The 23,846-nt window shown below is 45.9% G+C and overlaps 1 protein-coding gene across 4 annotated transcripts in view; it reads right to left on the bottom strand.

The window, feature by feature from the left end:
• The window catches only part of LOC134355076 (choline transporter-like protein 5), a 202,401-nt gene that overhangs the window by 92,926 nt on the left and 85,629 nt on the right, over window positions 1–23,846 (bottom strand). For 3 of the 4 annotated variants that reach the window (XM_063064811.1, XM_063064810.1, XM_063064812.1), the window contains exons 3-4: window positions 21,937–22,010; window positions 9,819–9,903 (exon numbers count right to left, since the gene is read on the bottom strand). In XM_063064811.1, the coding sequence (XP_062920881.1) occupies window positions 9,819–9,903; window positions 21,937–22,010 (159 nt within the window). The remainder of the gene's footprint in view (window positions 1–9,818; window positions 9,904–21,936; window positions 22,011–23,846) is intronic. The other variant, XM_063064814.1, reaches the window with a different exon arrangement.

Genomic DNA, 23,846 nt, shown 5'->3' with positions numbered 1-23,846 from the left:
TTGCTGGGTGTCATCATCCCTGAGGATTTACCCTCGGCCCAACATATTGATACAATTACAAAGGAGGCTCCTCTTCAGGAATACTTCATAGGGGGCATTCTCTCGTTGCATCACTGTCTGGTGTGGAGGGGCCACTGCACAGGATCAGAAAAAGCTGCAGAGAGTTGTGAACTCAGCCAGCTCCATCATGGGCACCAGCCTCCCCAGCACCAAGGACATCCTCAAAAAGACAGCATCTGTCAATAAAAATCTTCATCACCCAGGACATGCCCCCTTCTCATTGCTACCATCAGGGAGAAGGTACACACCCAACAATTTAGGGACAGCTTTTTCCCCTCCACCATCAGATTTCTGAATGGACATTGAACCCGTGTACACCACCACAATACTTTCTGCTCTACTTTTGCTCTACTTGGTTAATTTAATTTTTAACATACTTGTTGTGCATTTAACATTTAAGTAATATTTGAGTAACCTTGTATATCGGTTGATTAAGCATTCTTGTTCATTTAAATATTTCATTACGAGTTACGTGTCAGAAATAAATGATTTGTATACGTCAAGATGCTACCACATGATACGTGTGCACCTCGCTGAAATTAAGCTCAAAGTTAGACCCACATTTCGGACTCCCGTGTATTCCTTTCATTTCACATTTTGAAGTTACAAACCATAACACTGTTGCATTTCTGACAGTAATTTGTAGTTTTTATTATTAGACATTACAATGTACTGCTGGTACAAAACAATAAATTTCACAACACATACCAGTGATATCTAACCTGATTCTAACGTCCCTCCCTGCATCAAACTGTTTCCCTGGATCTTTCCTCGTTGCCTGAGCACGGGGTGATGTTCCTGTCACTACCTTGTGGGCCCAGCTCTCGCTGTCAGGGTGAGTATCAGTCAGAGAAACAGTGACAGGACCAGTCACCACCTCTCAACACCTCCCTATCCACCATCCTGTGCGAATATCCTCCGAACCTCCTTCCTACCTCTGTTATACACACAAGAGACTCTGCAGGTGCTGGAAATCTTGAGCAACACACACACACACACACACACACAAAGTGCTGGAGGAACTCTGCAAGTATCTCTGGAAGGGAATAAGCAGTCAACATTTCTGTCCTGACAAAGGGTTTGGGCCCGAAATGTTCTGTTTATAACCCTCGACACGCTGGAAGAACTCAGCAGGTCGGGCAGCATCCGTGGAAGCTCTTCGAGGTATGCCTACCCTGAAGAGGTTTAAATCGCGTTGTGAGTGTTGCTTTGACCCCAGCATCTGCAGATTATTTTCTACTTATAACCCTGCCAGATCTCCTGAGCTCCTCCAGCAGTTAGTGTGACTTGCCTCCACCAGCTCCGCCCGCAGCTCACTCCTCATATCCTCTGTCCTTTTCTAACCCGAGAAAACTGACTCCTCACATCTCCTGTACACTATAGCCTGTGGCCTCTACACTTTGGCTGGGACAACGACTGTTTTACTGTGTCAAGATCTCTCCATCATGGAGAGAGAACCCTCAACAGAAATGATGGATCTGTGTGTAACCCACGTTGGAGTGGTCCAGTGGAGTCAGGTCTGGTGTGTGTGTGTGTGTGTGTGTGTGTGTGTGTGTGTGAGAGAGAGAGTGTGTGTGAGAGAGTGTGTGTGTGTGTGTGTGTGTGTGAGAGAGAGAGTGTATGTGAGAGAGTGTGTGTGTGTGTGTGTGTGTGTGTGTGTGTGAGTGTGTGTGTGTGTGTGAGAGAGAGAGAGAGAGAGTATGAGAGTGAGTATGTGAGTGTTTGTGTGTGAGTATGTGTATGTTAGTTAGTGTGTGCCTGTGTGCGACTGTGAGTGTGAGTGGAGTGTGAGAGAGAGTGTTTGTGTGTGTGTGTGTGTGTGTGTGTTGAGGATGGGAAAGAGGCATGTTTTGTTGTTGTCTCCTTTTGTTGCTGTTGGTAGGTTGAGTTGGTTGTTAATACAAGCAACACATTTCACTGTCTGTTTTGTTGTGTGTGTGACAAAACTGACCCTTAACCTGAACTTGAACCTGACTCTGAACCTGACCCTGGACATGAACCTGACTCCGGAACTGAACCTGTTGCTGAACTTGAACCTGACCCTGGACCTGAAGGTGAGGATGTGAGATCAGAGGTTCACTTGCCTCCCATTTTGCCAAGAGTTCCCAGACCTTCCCACTCTCCTGCAGGTTTGTCAGCAGCTGCAGCATTCTGCAGTCAGTGATTGAGGAAGGACAACAATATCCTACAAGGAACATACATCAGAGTTGCTGGTGAACGCAGCAGGCCAAGCAGCATCTATAGGAAGAGGTGCAGTCGACGTTTCAGGCCGAGACCCTTCGTCAGGATTAACTGAAGGAAGAGTGAGTAAGGGATTTGAAAGCTGGAGGGGGAGGGGGAGATGCAAAATGATAGGAGAAGACAGGAGGGGGAGAGATGGAGCCGAGAGCTGGACAGGTGATTGGCAAAAGGGGATACGAGAGGATCATGGGACAGGAGGTCCAGGAAGAAAGACGGGGGGGGGGGTGACCCAGAGGATGGGCAAGAGGTATATTCAGAGGGACAGAGGGAGAAAAAGGAGAGTGAGAGAAAGAATGTGTGCATAAAAATGAGTAACAGATGGGGTACGAGGGGGAGGTGGGGCCTAGCAGAAGTTAGAGAAGTCGGTGTTCATGCCATCAGGTTGGAGGCTACCCAGACGGAATATAAGGTGTTGTTCCTCCAACCTGAGTGTGGCTTCATCTTTACAGTAGAGGAGACTGTGGATAGACATGTCAGAATGGGAATGGGATGTGGAATTAAAATGTGTGGCCATCTAGGACGAGGGAGATGTCTTCATTTTTTAAAGAAAGGGGCTTCCCTTCCTCCACTATCAACTCTGCTCTTAAACGCATCTCCCCCATTTCACGTACATCTGCTCTCACTCCATCCTCCCACCACCCCACTAGGAATAGGGTTCCCCTGGTCCTCACCTACCACCCTACCAGCCTCCGGGTCCAACATATTATTCTCCGTAACTTCCGCCACCTCCAACGGGATCCCACCACTAAGCACATCTTTCCCTCCCCCCCTCTCTCTGCATTCCACAGGGATCGCTCCCTACACAACTCCCTTGTCCATTCGTCCCCCCCATCCCTCCCCACTGATCTCCCTCCTGGCACTTATCCGTGTAAGCGGAACAAGTGCTACACATGCCCTTACACTTCCTCCCTTACCAACATTCAGGGCCCCAAACAGTCCTTCCAGGTGAGGCATCACTTCACCTGTGAGTCGACTGGGGTGATATACTGCGTCCGGTGCTCCCGATGTGGCCTTTTATATATTGGTGAGACCCGACGCAGACTGGGAGACCGCTTTGCTGAACATCTACGCTCTGTCCGCCAGAGAAAGCAGGATCTCCCAGTGGCCACACATTTTAATTCCACATCCCATTCCCATTCTGACATGTCTATCCACGGCCTCCTCTACTGTAAAGATGAAGCCACACTCAGGTTGGAGGAACAACACCTTATATTCCGTCTGGGTAGCCTCCAACCTGATGGCATGAACATCGACTTCTCTAACTTCCGCTAGGCCCCACCTCCCCCTCGTACCCCATCTGTTACTCATTTTTATGCACACATTCTTTCTCTCACTCTCCTTTTTCTCCCTCTGTCCCTCTGAATATACCTCTTGCCCATCCTCTAGGTCACCCGCCCCTCTTGTCTTTCTTCCCGGACCTCCTGTCCCATGATCCTCTCGTATCCCCTTTTGCCTATCACCTGTCCAGCTCTCGGCTCCATCTCTCCCCCTCCTGTCTTCTCCTATCATTTTGCATCTCCCCCTCCCCCTCCAACTTTCAAATCCCTTACTCACTCTTCCTTCAGTTAGTCCTGACGAAGGGTCTCGGCCTGAAACGTCAACTGCGCCTCTTCCTATAGATGCTGCTTGGCCTGCTGCGTTCACCAGCAACTTTGATGTATGTTGCTTGAATTTCCAGCATCTGCAGAATTCCTGTTGTTTCCTACAAGGAACATAGGACTTGGTTGATCAGATTGCAAAAGCGGAGAGGAGAGAGAGACGGGATTACGATCTTGCTGAAGGTCGGTAACTCGTGGTGTTCCACCAGCCCTGTATTTTCGTGATCAATATAAATCATTTTGATAGGCAGGTGGGTTAGTAAATTTGCAGCTGACAGAAAGATTGGTGGAAGGTTGTGAAAGAATTCAGCAGGGTGGAGAACAGTTGGAAACATGGGCAGAGACCTGGCAGAAGAAGTGTAATTCAGGCATGGGTGAAATAATGCGCTTTGGGAGGTCAGGTGTAAGGAGAAAGTATAGAGTAAATGGCAGGACCATCAGATCCAAAATTCAGGATTGTAACATTTTCTGGACACAAGTACAAAGCAGAATGAAATAAATTTTACTCTAGATACCATACAGCACAAAAATAAAACAATAATAATAAAAAACACAAAAATAATGAATATGCACGGTTAGACAGCTTATATACATAGATTGTACATTCACAAGTGAGCACTGATGTATACAGAGAATTTGGGGGTGCAAGGCCATAGTTTCCTGAAAGGGGTGACACAGTGCACAGGGATATAAACAAGGTGAAGGCCTGCTTGTCTTCTTGGTTCTGGGAATTGGGCATCAAAGTCAGACACAGCTATATAAAACTCTGGTTTCACTAGTAAACTTTTCTCAGGCTTCCAGTCAGGTACAGATTTCAATTTTAGACAGCGTTTTGATGACAAACTCCTCCATCTTCATCAGGGCTGATGCCTAGGCATGTGTGGTCCGGTGGCATTTACCCAACTCCCGATCTCCATCTCTCCTGATTGGTCAGTCATCAACCAATCAGGTTTCCACTGTCCCACCTTGTTTACAATCGAACTCCAGTTCTTACTTAGAGAGAGACCTTTGTCTTTGTTAAAATTCAATGGCTTCCTTCACCGGGCAGTCCCAAAAGCCATTGGTGGGGCAATTGAATTAAGAAGGCCAAGGGGAAGAAACTGTTGCTGAAATGTTGAGTGTGTATCTTCAGGCGCCTGTAGCAATGAGAACAGGCATGTCCTGGGTGATGAAGCTCCGTGATGATGGATATGAGGGCTCTGGGGAAGGTACAGACGAGGTTCACCGGAATGCTGTCTGGACTAGGGAATTTTAGGAGTAAGGAGAGGCTGGACAAGCTTGGGTTGTTCTCTCTGGATCGATGGAGGCTGAGGGAAGATTTGATAAGAAGTACAACCTTATTAGAGGCATAGATAGGGTAGACAGTTCGAGTGTCTTTCCCAGGGTGGAGACGTCAAATACTAGAGAGGGGAAAGTTTAAGGAGATGTTTATTTTCTACACAGAGAGTGGTGGGTGCCTGCAATATGCTGCCAGTAGTAGTGGGAGAAGCAGATTTGATTGAGACACTTAAGGTGTGTTTATACAGACACAGTAGCACCTCTGGTGGGGGAACATGTCGCGTCCTTTTCAAGGCGGTTGGTCCACCTTTGGTCCCCACCTGGCACTCAGCTCTCACCTGTGGCTCCCTGTAGCTGTTTGCATGCGACGGCAGCCACACCCCGGGCAACGGCTTCGACAAGCCGGCTAAACCAGGTGAGGGTAGCCGACGGGTCTCAAACCCTCGGTGAGATAGAGAGTTGTCTATCCCAGCATGTGAAGACAGACTCCGGCGGATTGAGCAGACGAGACCTATGGTAGGTTCAACGGTCAAGAAGGCGGTCTCTGCAAGCATCGTGGAACGTGTAGAGCAGGACAAGACACAGAAGACGTCCTGGTCATCCACTGCGCCTAGTCCCATCTCCAGCCTTCTTGACTCTGTCTTGCCACTGGATCCAGATGGGAATTGGGAAGAGAGAGTGAGGCTGACGCTGCGCAACTCTCCCTCACTTAAATCCAAATCACGCGCTAGTCTCGACACCATCATAATGGTGTTGAAGTCCTGATCGACAACAATGGACAAACACAAAAAATACAGACACATAAAGAAGTGAGGGAAGGACATCCTCATGCAAGATTCCCGAATGGTTAAACTGCAGGTTGAGTCAATGGTAAGGAAGGCAAATGCAATGTTAGTATTCATTTGAGATGACGAGAATATACAAGCAATGATGTAACAGCGAGGCTTTATAAAGCATAGGTCAGACTGCACGAGGAGTGCTGTGAGTTGTTTGGGTCCCATACCTAAGACAAATTGTGCTGGCATTGTCGATTCACAAGAATGATTATGGGAATGAAAGAGTTAACTTATGGACACTTGATGGCTCTGGGCCTGTACTTAGAACATAGAATAGTACAGCACAGTACAGGCCCTTCAGCCTACAATGTTGTGCCGACCCTTAAACCCTACATCCCATATAACACCACCCCCCCACCTTAAATACCTCCATATACCTGTCTAGTAGTCTCTTAAATTTCACTGGTGTATCTGCCTCCACCACTGACTCAGTCAGTGCGTTCCATGCACCTCTGAGTAAAAAACCTTCCTCTAATATCCCCCTTGAACTTCTCACCCCTTACCTTAAAGCCATGTCCTCTTGTATTGAGCAGTGGTGCCCTGGGGAAGAGGCGCTGGCTGTCCATTCTATCTATTCCTCTTAATATCTGGTACACCTCTATCATGTCTCCTCTCATCCTCCTTCTCTCCAAAGAGTAAAGCCCGAGCTCCCTTAATCTCTGATCATAATGCATACTCTCTAAATCAGGCAGCATCCTGGTAAATCTCCTCTGTACCCTTTCCAATGCTTCCACATCCTTCCTATAGTGAGGTGACCAGAACTGGACACAGTACTCCAAGTGTGGCCTAACCAGAGTTTTATAGAGCTGCATCATTACGTCGTGCCTCTTAAACTCTATCCCTCGAATTATGAAAGCTAACACCCCATAAGCTTTCTTAACTACCCTATCCACCTGTGAGGCAACTTTCAGGGATCTGTGGACATGTACCCCCAGATCCCTCTGCTCCTCCACACTACCAAGTATCCTGCCATTTACTTTGTACTCTGCTTTGGAGTTTGTCCTTCCAAAGTGTACCACCTCACACTTCTCCGGGTTGAACTCCATCTGCCACTTCTCAGCCCACTTCTGCAACCTATCAATGTCTCTCTGCAATCTTCAACAATCCTCTACACTATCTACAACACCACCAACCTTTGTGTCGTCTGCAAACTTGCCAACCCACCCTTCTACCCCCACATCTAGGTCGTTAATAAAAATCACGAAAAGTAGAGGTCCCAGAACAGATCCTTGTGGGACACCACTAGTCACAATCCTCCAATCTGAATGTACTCCATCCACCACAACCCTCTGCCTTCTGCAGGCAAGCCAATTCTGAATCCACCTGGCCAAATTTCCCTGGATCCCATGCCTTCTGATTTTCTGAATAAGCCTACCATGTGGAACCTTGTCAAATGCCTTCCTAAAATCCATGTATAGCACATCCACTGCACTACCCTCATCTATATGCCTAGTCACCTCCTGAAAGAACTCTATCAGGCTTGTTAGACACGATCTGCCCTTCACAAAGCCATGCTGCCTGTCCCTGATCAGACCATGATTCTCTAAATGCCCATAGATCCTATCTCTAAGAATCTTTTCCAACAGCTTTCCCACCACAGACGTAAGGCTCACTGGTCTATAATTACTCGGACTATCCCTACTACCTTTTTTTGAAAAAGGGGACAACATTTGCCTCCCTGCAATCCACCGGTACCATTCCCATGGACAACGAGGACATGAAGATCCTAGCCAGAGGCTCAGCAATCTCTTCCCTCGCCTCGTGGAGCAGCCTGGGGAATATTCCGTCAGGCCCCAGTTACTTACCCGTCCTAATGTATTTTAACAACTCCAACACCTCCTCTCCCTTAATATCAACATGCTCCAGAACATCAACCTCACTCATATTGTCCTCACCGTCATGAAGTTCCTTCTCATTGGTGAATACCAAAGAGAAGTATTCATTGAGGACCTCGCTCACTTCCAGGCACATCTTCCCACCTTTATCTCTAATCGGTCCTACCTTCACTCTTGTTATCCTTTTTTTCTTCACATAATTGAAGAATGCCTTGGGGTTTTCCTTTACCCTACTCACCAAGGCCTTCTCATGCCCCCTTCTTGCTCTCCTCAGCCCCTTCTTAAGCTGCTTTCCTCAATAGACCCATCTGATCTTTGCTTCCTAAACCTCATGTATGCTGCCTTCTTCCACCTGACTAGATTTTTCACCTCACTAGTCACCCATGATTCCTTCACCCTACCATTCTTTATCTTCCTCACCGGGACAAATTTATCCCTAACATCCAGCAAGAGATTCCTAAACATTGACCACATGTCCATCGTACATTTCCCTGCAAAAACATCATCCCAATTCACACCTGCAAGTTCCAGCCTTATAGCCTCATAATTTGCCCTTCCCTGATTAAAAACTTTCCTATCCTCTCTGATTCTATCCTTTTCCGTGATAATGTTAAAGGCCAGGGAGCGGAGGTCACTGTCCCCCAGATGCTCACTCACTGAAAAATCTTTGACCTGACCTGGTTCGTTACCTAATACTAGATCTAGTATGGCATTCCCCTAGTCGGTCTGTCAATATATTGTGACAGGAATCCGTCCGGGACACACTTAACAAATGCTGAAGTTTAGAAGAATGAGGGGGGATCTCACTGAAACCTGTTGAATATTGAAAGACCTAGATTGAGTTAATGCAGAGAGGATGCGGCCTACAGTGGCGGTGTCTAGGACCAAAGGGCACAGCCACAAAATAGAGGGATGCTCATTTCAACAGAAATGAGGAGGAATTTCTTTAGCCCGAGAGTGGTGAATCAGTGGAATTCACTGCCACAGATGGCTATGGAGGCCAAGTCATTGGGTTAAGGCGAAAGTTGATAGGTTCTTGATCAGTCAGGGTGTTTACTGTTTGCCTGTGCTGTGTACTGCATACATTTTGAATTATATTTTATTAACTTATTTATTTTGGTTTATGTTCTGTGTGTGATATATGTTTTGTGGGTGCACTGTGGTCCAGAGGAACGTTGTTTCATTTGGTTTTATATGTGTACAGTCAGATCATAATGAACCTACACTGTGGTCTGGAGGAACACTGTTTTGTTTGGTTGTATATGTGTACAGTCAGATTATAATGAACCTACACTGTGGTCTGGAGGAAGACTGTTTTGTTTGGTTGTATATGTGTACAGTCAGATCATAATGAACCTACACTGTGGTTTGGAGGAACACTGTTTTGTTTGGTTGTATATGTGTACAGTCAGATCATAATGAACCTACACTGTGGTCTGGAGGAAGACTGTTTTGTTTGGTTGTATATGTGTACAGTCAGATCATAATGAACCTACACTGTGGTCTGGAGGAACACTGTTTTGTTTGGTTGTATATGTGTACAGTCAGATCATAATGAACCTACACTGTGGTCTGGAGGAACACTGTTTTGTTTGGTTGTATATGTGTACAGTCAGATCATAATGAACCTACACTGTGGTCTGGAGGAACACTGTTTTGTTTGGTTGTATATGTGTACAGTCAGATCATAATGAACCTACACTGTGGTCTGGAGGAACACTGTTTTGTTTGGTTGTATATGTGTACAGTCAGATCATAATGAACCTACACTGTGGTCTGGAGGAACACTGTTTTGTTTGGTTGTATATGTGTACAGTCAGATCATAATGAACCTACACTGTGGTCTGGAGGAACACTGTTTCCTGAGCTTAACCTGTCACCCAGACCTCAGCACTCCCAGGTCCCCTGCGGCCACCACTTCCACCTCATCCCATAATCGCCAGTGCTGGGACACAGAGCCGGGTACTCACTCATTGACGCTCCCCTTCTGCCCACAGAACTGGCCCCTGCTGTCGGTAGGATACACGATTTTCTTCGGATCACCATGAACCCAGGCTGAGAACAGACAGGAAGACAGGTATCGAGTCATTGAGTAATACAGCATGGAAACAGGGCTTTAGCCCAACCGGTCCCAGCTGACCACAGCATCCCCCCCACTCCCTGCTACTCATAAACACAAGAGATTCTGCAGATGCTGAAAATCTTGAGTAACACCCACAAAATGTTCAGGAGCTGAGCAGGTCAGGCAGCATCTATGGAGGGAATAAATTTCAACATTCCCTCATGTATGCAAAGATTAAAGATGCATACTGCTCTACAGCTCTCCCCCCCCCACTTGGAAGATCAGATCACAACCTGGTTCACCTCATGTCCTTGTAAGACCCAAGTACAGCAACAGCTGGCTACCACCAAGATAGTAAAGAAACGGTCCCTGGAGGCTTTGAAGGGCTGCTTTGAGGTTCCTGACTGGAATGCGCTTTGTCAACCATTTGGGGAAGACATTAACGGGCTTACTGATTGTATCACTGGCGACAGCAACTTCTGTGTGGACACAAGGACTGTTCAGTGCTTCCCTAACAACAAACCATGGGTCACTAGTGATCTAAAGGCTCTTCTCAACCACAGAGAGGGAGCCTTTAGAGGAGTTGAAACATGTGCAGAGGGAGCTAAAGGTGAAGATCAAGGTGGCTGAAGAGGAATACAGGAGAGAGATGGAGAACAAGCCTGGGCAGAGTAGCCCACAGGAGGTGTGGAGAGGTATGAAGAACATCACTGGCTGTAAACCCTTGGAATGCAGCTGAGAACGGGCTAATGAGTTAAACCAATTCTTCAATAGGTTTGACAATTGCCCTCCTGTTCACCACCACCCCAGCACACCAGTCCAGGTGCCGAGGCACCCAATGCTCCCTCAGCACCAACACCTCCCCTCCTCCCCCTTCCCTATCCAGTGCAACACGTGGATGAACAACACACAGGCTACCACTATCTACATCCCCTCCTTGCCCTGCACCTGTCATATATATCTCCACGTACCAACTGCTATGGTCCTGATCTTCACCACCCCCCCCCCCCCTTCACCCTTCCAGCAACTCCCCAGTCATCATTGACTCGCCTTCACCACTGAGCAGGTGAGAAGCCCTCTGGGGAAACTCAGACAAGGCAAAGCATTGGCACGGGACAGTATGAACCGCAAGGTCCTGAAGGAATGTGCTGAGCAGCAAAGTGGAATTCTCCAGTGCATTTCCAATCTGAGTCTCAGCCTGGAAAGGGTCCCAACTGTGTGGAAAACATCAAGTGTGCTCCCAGTATCCAAGAAGGGCCAACCAAAAGTCTTGAATAACTACTGTCCAGTGGCCCTGACCTCAAACATCATGAAGACCCTAGAGATGCTGGTCCTGGCTCACCTCTAACCCTTGGTCAGATCAGCACTCAGTCCCCTGCAGCACTTTGAGTCAGTGATACAGTCATCTACCTGCTGAACTGAGCCTACTTCCATGTGGATAAGCAGGGCAGTGCTGTGAGGATCATGTTCTTTGACTGGTCAAGTGCCTTTAAGACCATACAACCCTCATTGCTGGGGGAAAAGCGCCATTCAAAGCAGATCGGCACTTCCATTGTATCCCGGATAATGGACTACCTGACTGGCAGACCACAGTTTGTGCAGCTTCAGAGTTGTGTGTCAGACATGGCTATAAGCAGCACTGGGGCCCCACGGGGGACTGTATTAGCTCCCTCTGTTTACCCTGTGTACCTCAGTCATACAACACAGTGTCGTGTCATCTGCGGAAATTCTCTGATGACCTAGCAATAGTTGGGTGTATAAAGGGAGAACAGAAGGATAAATACAGGACCCTGGTGGAGGACTTTGTTACTGCTGTTGGTGAGGACGTGGATGCAGTGAGGATCTACAAGTGCCTGGGGTTACAACTGGATGACAGACTTGAGTGGAGCACCAACACAGAGACTGTGTATAATAAGGGCCAGAGTCGCCTCTACTTCCTGAGTAGACTGAGGTCCTTTGGGCTATGCAGGCCTCTCCTTCACACGTTCTACCAGTATGTTGTCGGCAGTACAGTCTTATACAATGGCATGCAAAAGTTTGGGCACCCCAGTCAAAATTTCGGGCACCCCAGTCAAAATTTGTTACTGTGAATAGCTAAGTGAGTAAAAGATGACCTGATTTCCAAAAGACATAAAGTTAAAGATGACACATTTCTTTAATATTTTAAGCAAGATTACTTTTTTATTTCCATCTTTTACAGTTTCAAAATAACAAAAAAGGAAAAGGGCCTGAAGCAAAAGTTTGGGCACCCTGCATGGTCAGTACCTAGTAACACACCCTTTGGCAGGTATCACAGCTTGTAAATGCTTTCTGTAGCCAGCTAAGAGTCTTTCAATTCTTGTTTGCGGGATTTTCGCTCATTCTTCCTTGCAAAACGCTTCTAGTTCTGTGAGATTCTTGGGCCGTCTTTCATGCACTGCTCTTTTGAGGTCTATCCACAGATTCTTGATGATGTTTTGGTCGGGGGACCGTGAGGGTCATGGCAATAGCTTCAGCTTGCGCCTCTTGAGGTAGTCCATTGTGGATTTTGAGGTGTGTTTAGGATCATTATCCTGTTGTAGAAATCATCATCTTTTCATCTTCAGCTTTTTTACAGACGGTGTGATGTTTGCTTCCAGAATTTGCTGGTATTTAATTGAATTCATTCTTCCCTCTACCAGTGAAATGTTCCCCGTGCCACTGGCTGCAACACAAGCCCAAAGCATGATCAATCCATCCCCGTGCTTAACAGTTGGAGAGGGGTTCTTTTCATGAAATTCTGCACCCTTTTTTCTCCAAACATACCTTTGCTCATTGCCGCCAAAAAGTTCTATTTTAACCTCATCAGTCCACAGGACTTGTTTCCAAAATGCATCAGGCTTGTTTAGATGTTCCTTTGCAAACTTCTGATGCTGAATTTTGTGGTGAGGACGCAGGAAAGGTTTTCTTCTGATGACTCTTCCATGAAGGTCATATTTGTGCAGGTGTCGCTGCACAGTAGAACAGTGCACCAGCACCCCAGAGTCTGCTAAAATCTTCCTGAAAGTCTTTTGCAGTCAAACAGGGTTTTGTTTTGCCTTTCCAGCAATCCTACGAGCAGTTCTCTTGGAAAGTTTTCTTGGTCTTCCAGACCTCAACTTGACCTCCACCGTTCCTGTTAACTTGCCATTTCTTAATTACATTACGAACTGAGGAAACGGCTACCTGAAAACGCTTTGCTATCTTCTTATAGGCTTCTCCTGCTTGTGGGCATCATTTATTTTAATTTTCAGAGTGCTAGGCAGCTGCTTAGAGGAGCCCATGGCTGCTGATTGTTGGGACAAGGTTTGAGGAGTCAGGGTATTTATAAAGCCTTGAAATTTGCATCACCTGGCCTTTCCTAACAATGACTGTGAACAAGCCATAGCCCTAACAAGCTAATTAAGGTCTGAGACCTTGGTAAAAGTTGTCTGAGAGCTCAAACTTCTTGGGGTGCCCAAACTTTTGCATGGTGCTCCGTTCCTTTTTTTCACTCTAAAATTGTACGAAACAAAAATAACACACTAATCTTGCTTAAAATGTTGAAAAGAATGTTTCATCTTTAACATTATGATTTTTGGAGATCAGTTCATCTTCTACTCACTTAACTGTTCACAGTAACAGAAATTTTGACCGGGGTGCCCAAACATTTGCATGCCACTGTGGGTGGTGGTGTACTAGGGCAGTAGCATCAACATGTGTGATGCCAACAGGCTCAATAAACTGATGAGAAAGGCTGGCTCTGTCAAACTGGACACACTGGAGTCTGTGGTAGAACAAAGAACCCTTCAGAAAATTCTGGCAATTCTGGACAAAGTTTTTCACCCATTGCATGCCACCTTGGCTGAACAGAGGAGCAGTTTCAGTAACAGACTAAGACAACCACGCTGTCCCAAAGAGCGCTATATGAGGTCATTCTTACCCTCGGCCATAAGGCTCTATAATGAGTCAGCCTATAGTGAGGGAAGTGATGACCCCTCCTGTTAGACTGTTATTAGCCTCTGTTTAAGCTTTGTTTATCACACCCTGCACCGCGGACACACTGTGCAATACTACCATCACTTCTTATCCAGACGGTGAAAATGTGCACCCATTACTGTGTAATATTACAGTAATTCTTGCACGACCATCTTATCAGTGTGAACTCGTATATCTTGTCATCTTTGACTTATAAATCTTGTACAAAGGTAACTTTTTTTATTCTTTCTTCTAATATTTGTATATCTGTGCACTTGTAATGCTACAGTGTCACAAATTTCTTTTGGGATTAATAAAGTATCTATCTATCCATCTATCCGGAAAGGAAAGGGTTGAAATAAGAAGGTCGTTTCTACTTGTCCAGGTTACCTGCATTTGGCAAATAACTGCCCAAACTCCTCACCTCCATACAGATTCAAGATTCCAATTCATATATATCACGTCTATGTTGAAACATGCAATGAACTGTGTCATTTGCATTTATAACCAACACACCCAAGGATGTGCCAAGGGCAACCTGTCAGTGTAACTGCACATTCCAGCTTCAAGTGCCTCACAAATGGCTGACAAGGGAAGTCAAAGCTATCGTAAATGCAAAAAGAACAAGCATACAACAAAGCAAAAATTAGTGGGAAGATAAAGGACTGGGAAGTTTTTAAAAACCTATAGAGAGAAACTAAAAAAAATCATTAGAAGGGAAAAGATTAAATATGAAAGCAAGCTAGCAAATAATATCAAAATGGACAGTAAAAGTTTTTTCCAAGTATGTTAAAAATAAAAGAGAAATGAGAGTGGATATAGGACTGCTAGAAAATGAGGCAGGAGAAATAATAACAGGGGACAAGGAGATGGCTGATGAACTAAATGAGTATTTTGCGTCATTCTTCACTGTGGAAGACACAAGCAGTATGCCTGATGTTGTAGTGTGTGAAGGAAGAGAAGTGGGTGCAGTTACTGTTACAAGAGAGAAGGTGCTCAAAAAGCTGAAAGACCTAAAGGTACATAAGTCACCCGGGCCAGAGGAACTGCACCCTAGGGTTCAGAAAGAGATAGCATTAGAGATTGTGGTGACATTAGAAATGATCTTTTAAAAATCATTGGACTCTGGCATGGCGCCAGAGGACTGGAAAATTGCAAATGTCACTCCACTCTTTAAGAAAGGAGGAAGGCAGCAGAAAGGAAATTATAGACCAGTTGGCCTGACCTCAGTGGTTGGGAAGATGTTAAAGTCAATTGTTAAGGATGAGGTTATGGAGTACTTGGTGACACAGGACAAGGTAGGACAAATTCAGCATGGTTTCCTTCAGGGAAAATCCTACCTGACGAACCAGTTGGAATTTTTTTGAGGAGATTACAAGTAGGATTGATAAAGGAGATGCAGTGGATGTTGTATATTTGGACTTTCGGAAGGCCTTTGACAAGGTGCCACACATGAGGCTCCTTACCAGGTTAAGAGCCCATGGTATTACAAGAAAGTTAATAACATGGTTAAAGCATTGGCTGATTGGTAGGAGATAGCAAGTGGGAATAAAAGGATCCTTTTCTGGTTGGCTGCCAGTGCTGTTTCACAGGGGTCAGTGTTAGGACCACTTCTTTTAATGCTATATGTCAATTATTTAGATGATGGAATAGATGGCTTTGTTGCCAAGTTTGCAGATGATATGAAAATTGGTGGAGGGGTGGGTTGTGTTGAGGAAACAGTTAGGATGCAGAAGGACTTAGACAGATTAGGAGAATGGGCAAGATTCAAAGGGACTTGGGAGTCCTTGTGCAAAACACCCTAAAGTTTAACTTGCAGGTTGAGTCAGTGGTGAGGAAGGCAAATGCAATGTTAGCAATCATTTCATGAGGTCTAGAATACAAGAGCAAGGATGTGATGCTGAGGCTTTATAAGGCACTAATGAGGACTCACCTTGAGTATTGTGAACAGTTTTGGGCTCCTCATCTCAGAAAAGATGTGCTGGTATTGGAGAGTTGCAGAGGAGGTTCACAAAGATGATTCGAGGAATGAAAGGGTTATCATATGGGGAACGTTTGATGACTCTGGGTCTGTATTTGCTGGAATTCAGAAGGATGCGGGGGATCTCATTGAAAACTTTTGTGTGTTGAAAGGCCACATACAAAGTGGATGTGGAAAGGACGTGTCTCATAGTGAGAGAGTCTCAGACAAGAGGGCACAGCCTCAGAATAGAGGGGCACCCTTTCATAGAAACATAGAAAATAGGTGCAGGAGTAGGCCATTCGGCCCTTCGAGCCTGCACCGCCATTTATTATGATCACGGCTGATCTTCCAACTCAGAACCCCGCCCCAGCCTTCCCTCCATACCCCCTGACCCCAATACAGAGATGCGGAGACATTACTTTAGGCAATGGGTGGTGAATTTGTGGAATGTGTTGTCACTTACAGCTGTGGAGGCCAGGTCATTGAGTGTATTTAAGGCAGAGATGGGTAAGTTCTTGATTGGACATGGCATCAAAGGTTATGGGGAGAAGGCCGGGAGCTGGGAGGAGGAGAAAAGGAAAGGATCAACCATGATTGAATGGCGGAACAAACTCGATGGGCCAGATGGCCTAACTCTGCTCCTATATCCTACGGTCTATAAATGTTAAAATTCTATCTGCCTCAACCACTTCGTCTGACAGCTCGTGTCAGGCCCTCACTCCCCTCTGTGTACCCTCACTACTCTCTAGCCACACCTATTGTGATAGCTGACACCAAAGTTCAACGTTCAAAGTGCATTTATTATCAAAGTATGTATACCATATAGGGTGCATGGGGTGTCAGGGAGGGGTAGTACCTCTGGTGGGGGGGGGGTGTTGTGCTCCACCCTGGGGCAGCTCGCCCACCTTTGGTCCCCACCTGCCACCCAGCTCTCGCCCGTGGCTCCATGTAACTGTTCGTCTGTGACAGCGTCCATACCCTGGGGCACTGCTCCAAAAGGCTGAACCGGGTGAGGGTAGCTGGGAACCTCCAGCCCTGGTGAGACAGGGATTTGCCTACCCCAGCATACAAAGCCAGTTCCAGCAGACTGGGCGGATGAGATGGACTACAAGATCCCACGGCCAAGAGGGCAGAGCTGCAACGCTTCGTGGAAAGCCAAGGGCACGACAAGGCACAGAAGGCGTCACGGTCATCCACTGCAGCTGAGGGAGTCTCCAGTCATGACGATTTTTCGTACCCCTAGACCAAGATTTTTGAGGGCGAGAGAGTGGTACTGCCTCTGTGCATCGGCTGTTCACGATAAATCTCCCCCTCAGGTTTTTCCCCATGCAGCACAGACCAACACGTGTATACCATATACAACCTCGACATCGATCAGTCACAAAACAAAGAAACAATGCAGAATCCATAAAAAAGAAAACTGTCAAACAGCCAATGTGCAGAAGAAAACAAATCGTGCAAACATTAAAAGTAAGCAAATAACATTCGAAGCACGGTGCCAGAGGGAGAGTGAAATTGGATGGTACCCAGTCCACACTCAAACACCCCACACACACATACACACTGACGGCCCTCTGAGCTGAAATGAGGTTGCAGCACTGGGCTGGGGGTGCATGGTATCATAGCGGTTACCAATATGCTTTACAACACCAGCAACTCTCCCTGTGATCGCCCAGGTTTCCCCACACACTCCAGAGGCATACGGGTTAGGGCTGGTGAGCTGTGGGCGTGCTCTGCTGGTGCCAGAAGCACGAAAACACTCATGCGCTGTTCCCAGCACGTCCTTGGACTGCAAAGTTTATATAATAAACAAAGATAACCTGATCTAATTTACCCCAGATTCCACCCCTCACCCACACAGTGGCCAACTATCCCACCAACCCGCACATCTTTATGGGTGTGGGAGGAACCGGAGCATCCGGGGGAAACCTCGCAGTCACAGGGAGAACGTGCAAACTCCACACAGACAGTGCCAGAGGTCAGGGTCAAGCCCGGGTCTCTGGAGCTGGCGGGTAGTGGCTTTACCCGCTCTGTTGAACTTGAACGTTTGGTTATCTTTGCAGTCTTGCCAGAAGCTTCAAAGTGAGATGTAAACAGCTCAAAAGAAAGGTGCTTTCAGCTGAAGGAGCTGACTGAGTCTCCCTGTCAGTGACCCCAGCTATCACTGTCCCTCTAGAATGCCTCAAATGACAATAACTGGGCTGTTTGAGCTGACAACATGATTCCTTAGTAAATGTCACCCAACCATCTGCCAACAACTGACTCATGTTGGCACGGAGACAGTATTGTGTCTGTGTGTCTGTCCACAGCGTGCATTCCACTACAAGTGACGTGGCTGCCAGCTCTTCAGGGAACACAAAGAATTGCCCGTAATGCTGGCCATTGTTTGGAAGCCGATCCAGTTCCGTGAGCTTGGATTAGGCTGCAGAGTTATTATTTTCCTGTGAGTGCCTGCAAGAAAATGAATCTCAAAGTACAGACACCCAGTGGCCACTTTATTAAGTACACCTGTACGACTGCTCGTTAATGCAAATATTTAATCAGCCAATCATGTGGCAGCAACTCAATGCATAAAAGCATGTAGACATGGTCAAGAGGTTCAGTTGTTGTTCAAACCAAACATCAAAGGACCCAGCACTGATCCCAGTGGTACACCACTAGTCACAGGCCTCCAGTTAGAGAGGCCACCCTCTACTACCGCTCTCTGGCTTCTCCCACGAAGCCAATGTCTAATCCAATTTACTACCTCATCCGAGTAAATGAACCTTCGTGGCCAGCCTCCCATGTGGGACCTTGTCAAATGCCTTCTTAAAGTCCATGTAGATAACATCCACCACCTTCATCCACTTTCCTGGTAACTTCCTCGAAGAACTCTATAAGATTGGATAGACATGACCTACCATGCACAAAGTCATGCTGACTAACCTTAATCAGTCCATGTCTATCCAAATACTTGTATAACCATCCCTTAGAATACTTTCCCACAACTGATGTCAGACTCACTGGCCTATAATTTTCTGGATTATTTTTTTAAACAGCAGAACAACCTTGACTATCCTCCAATCCTTTGGTACCTCTCCGTCACTGAACTTCCTCCCATAGGGTCTGAGGGAACACCTTGTCAGGCCCTGGGGATTTATCCACCCTGATGTGCCTCAGGGTGTCAAACACCTCTTCCAACTGTACCTCCCTTAATCGCAGGACTCTGCAGAGAGTGGTGCGGACAGCCCAGCACATCTGTAGTTGTGAACTTCCCATGATTCAGGACACTTACAAGGACAGGTGTGTAAAAAGAGCCCGAAGGATCATTGGGGACCCGAGTCACCCCAACCACAATCTATTCCAGCGGCTACCATCTGGGAAACGGTACCACAGCATAAAAGCCAGGACCAACAGGCTCCGGGACAGCTTCTTCCACCAGGCCATCAGACTGATGAACTCACGCTGATTTGAGTGTACTCTATGTTATATTGACTGTTCTATTTATTATAAATTACTATAATAACACTTTGCACATTTAGATGGAGATGTAATGTGAAGATTTTTACTCCTCGTATGTAAAGGATGTAAGAAATAAAGTCAATTCAGTATAAATTCTCTGAAATCTGTACAGTGTCCATGAAGTTGATCCTGCTTTGCGTTACTTCTCTAAACTCTGTATCCATCTCTTGAGTAAATATAGATGCAAAGACCTCCTCTACGTGTTTGGGCTCCACAGATGGATTACCATTCTGGTGTTCCAAAGGACTAATTTTGTCCCTTGCAATCCTTCTGCTTAACATATCTGTACAATTCTTCAGGATTTTCTTTCACCTTGTCTGCAACAGCAACTTCATGCCTTCTTTTAGCCCTCCTGATTTCTTTCTTTAAGTGTTCTCTTGCATTTCTTATACCCCATAATCACCTCCTTTTTCCTCTTGACCAGGGCCTCGATACCCATTGAAAACCAAGATTCCCTGCACTTGTTATCTTTACCTTTTATTCTGAAAGGCACATACCAAGGTTTGTACTCTCAAAAATTTGTCTTTGAAGGCCAGGAAGCAGCCTGTCCCACTCCACACTTGCCAAATCACTTCTGATATCTTTAAAATTGGCCTTTCTCCAGTTTAGAATCTCAGCCTGTGGACCAGACCTATCTTTCTGCATACTTACCTTGAAACTGATGACATTGCAGTCACTGGACGTAAAGTGTTCCACTACACAAACTTCTGTCACCTGCCCTGACTCATTCCCTAAAATTCTATATACTGATGAGGAAACTTTTCTCAACCCATTTGACAAATTCTATCCCATCTAGTCCTTTTACAGTATGGAATTCTCAGTCAATATGTGTACCTTACGTTTCTTGCAACAGTCTGTGATCTCTTTACAAATTTGTTCCTTGAAACCCCTCGGACTCTTGGGTGGTCTGTAATATAGCCTCATTAAAGTGGTCATACCTCTCTCATTTCTCAGGTCCACCCACAATGCCTCACTAGTTGAGTTTTCCGATCTGTCCTAATGTAGACCTGCGGTGACATTTTCCCTGACAAGTAATGCCAGCCCTCCTCCAATATCAGGTCTAAAACGACATAATCCCGGAATAACACACACAAAGTCCTGGAGGAACTCAGCAGAAACACCAGAATATTGAGCTTGCACTCCAGCCTTCCCACAACCAAGTCTCACTAATGGCTACGATGTCACAATTCCAGGTATTGATCCAGGCCCTGAGCTCACCCACCTTTCCTCTGATAATTTCTTGCATTGAAATATTTGCAGCTCTGGACACTAGTGGCACCATGCTCAACCTTTTGGTTTGTGACTTGTCTGAGGTCTTAACAACATCTGTTTTCACAACCTCTCCACTAACTGTTCCAGCACTCTGGTTCCCATCCTCTACAACTCTAGTTTAAACTCCACCGTGCAGTATTAACAAACCTTCCCACTGGGATATTAGTCCCCCTCCAGTTCAGGTGCAAACCATCCCTTCTGTGCAGATCCCACTTTCCCTGGAAGAGAGCCCAATGATCCAAAAATCTTATGCCTTTCCTCCTACACCAACTCCTTAGCCATGTATTAAACTGTATAATCTTCCAGTTCTGGCCTCACTAGCACGTGGCACAGGCAGCAATCCTGAGATCACAACCCTGGAGGTCCTGCCCTTTCACTTAGTACCTAACTCCCTGAACTCCCTATGCAGAACCTCGTCACTTGTTTTACCCGTGTCATTGGTACCTACAAGGACCACAGCCTCTGGCTATTCACCTCCCACTTAAGAATGCAGAAGACTCGATCCGAGATGTCCCAGACCCTGGCACCTGGGAGGCAACGCAACATTTGCGAATCTCGTTCTTGCCCACAGAACCTTCTGTCCGTTCCCCCAACTAGGGTGTGCTATCATCACAGCACTCTTTTTCCCCCTTCCCTTCTGAGTCACAGGGGCAGACTCAGTGACAGATACCCGACCACTGTGACTTTCCTCTGTTAGATCATTCCTCCCGACAATATCCAAAGTGACATACCTGTTATTGAGGGGGACGGCCACAGGGGTATTCTGCACTGGCTCCCTAACCCCTTTCCCCTTCCTGACAGTCACCCAGTTTCCTGTGTCCTGCACCTTGGGTGTAACTACCTCTCTATATGTCCTATCTATCACCTCTTCAGCCTCCCGAATGATGCAGAGTTCATCCAGTTTCACTTCCAACTCCTGAACGCGGGTTCTTAGAAGCTACAGCTGGGTAAACTTCTCGCACTTGAAGCCATCAGGGAGATCTCCTTGCCTTCCCGCATCTTGCAAGAGGAGCATTTCACTATCCTGCCTGACATTTCCACTGTCCTAGCTGAGCAGATGTAAAGAAGGGAAGGTGCCTCATTCCCAGAAAGACTGGAATTGAGAACTTGGAAAAGCAGGGGCTGGAAGAGGCCATTAGCCCCTCAGCCCTGTCCCACCTCTCACTGTGACCATGGTTGTTCTGACGCAGGCCACATCTCCCCTTCTCAATTACCCCAATCGCTCTATAAGTGTATCTGCCCCTGTCTTTCAATCCCTCCAGGGTAGAAAACTCCACAGGCTCATGCCCCTCTGCTTCCCAGTCCTTGGGATTGAGGGATAAACCATCGTACTCACCGATCACTCCCAGGGCGATGTAGCCGAGGATTACCACAACAAATAACACGCAGCAGAGAATGTCTGTGCAGTGCCTGTAGAGGGAGAGGAGAGACAATGTCATGCCCATCCTTTAATCTACTTCAAGATCAATCTAACCCTTCCATCCTACATAGCCTCCATTTCTCTATCAACCATGTGCCATCTAAGAGTCTCTTAAATGTCCCTAATGTATTTGCCTCTACCGTTATCTCAGGCACCACCTTTGTAGTGCGTTCCACACACCCACCATTCTCTATGTAAAAACTTACCTCTGACATCCCCATATACTTTCCAGAACCATCTTAAATTTATACCCAGTTGTATTAGCCATTTATACCCGGGGACAAAGTCTATGACTGTCCACTCCATCAACGCCTCTTAACATCCTGTACACCTCTGTCAAGTCACAACTCATCCTCCTTCACTCTGAAGAGAAAAGTCCTAGTTCACTCAACCTATCCTCATTATCAATGCTCTCTAATCCAGGCAACATCCTGGTAAATCTCCTCCTCACCCTCTCTAATGCTTCCACATCCTTCCTATAATGAGGTGACCAGAACTGAACACGATACCCCAAGTGTGGCCTAACCAGAGTTTTATAGAGCTGCACCATTACCTTGCGGCTCTTTACCTTAGTTCCCTGACTAATGAAAGCTAACATACCACACGCCTTCTTAGCTACTCTATCAACTTGTGCAGCAACTTTGAGGGATCTAGGGACGTGGACCCCAAGATCCCCCTGTTCCTCCACACTGGCAAGAATCCTACCACATTACCTTCAAATTCAAATTCTAAAGTGAATCACTTCACAGTGCTCTGGGTTGAACTGCATCTGCCACTTCTCAGCCCATCTGTGCTTCCTGTCAATGTCCGATTGTAATCTACCACAACCTTCCACATTGTCCACAACACCACCAGCCTCTGCGTCATTAGTAAACCTTACGAACTCCCTCCCCGTCCTCATCCAAGTCATTTATAAAAATCACAAAGAACAGAGGTCCAGAGCAGATCCCTGGTCACTGATCTGGTCACCGAACTCCAGGCAAAATACATTCCATCTACTATCACCCTCTACCTTCTGCACAAAGCCAATTCTGGATCCTCATGATCAGGTTTCTCCGGATTCTTTCTTTTCAAATCTTTTTATTATTATTATCCAAAAGTAACATGAGTACATCGAAGTAAGCAACACTTACAATGTCTCAAGATAAATTTTTAAAATTATTTTAAAGATTGAAAAAATTTTGGTGATTAAAAAAAAAAGAAAAAAAACCCTACTAAGCAAGAAAAAGTGAGGAAAAAAAACCCATTTGGTGTTCAACCCCGGAGCCATGCGTCGTACAAAAAGCTTCTAAAGATAATCAAACCGCCAGCAAGAAAAAAAAAGTACCAAAAATTTACCATTAGATCGTGCAGGAAATCTATCGATTAACTCAAATGATAATAACAAGCAAATGAACCCCATTTTTTCTCAAAATCAAATAAAGGTTCAGAGGTTCGACTTCCAATTTTCTCCAAACTAAGACATAGCATCACTTGAGAGAACCATTGTGACGAAGTGGGAGCTGATGTATCCTTCCACTTCAACAAAATGGCCCTCCCAGCTATCAATGTAACAAATGCAATAACGTGTTGGTCAGACACAAAAATACCACGGATATTTTGAGGAATTATTCCAAAAAGCACAGTTAATTTGTTAGGTTGTAAATTAATTTTAAGTGCTTTAGAAATTGTTAGAAAAACTGAATTCCAGAACTGTTCCAGTATAGAACAAGACCAAAACATGTGTGTTAGTGTAGCTGTCTCAGTTTTACATCCATCACAATAACTATCAACATTAGGGAATATTTTAGACAATCTCTCCTTTGTCAGATGGTAACGATGTACAA

The sequence above is a fragment of the Mobula hypostoma genome, chromosome 12, assembly GCF_963921235.1.
Source record: "Mobula hypostoma chromosome 12, sMobHyp1.1, whole genome shotgun sequence".
In the NCBI taxonomy this organism is placed as follows: domain Eukaryota; kingdom Metazoa; phylum Chordata; class Chondrichthyes; order Myliobatiformes; family Myliobatidae; genus Mobula; species Mobula hypostoma.
This window is presented reverse-complemented; position numbering and strand designations above follow the sequence as displayed.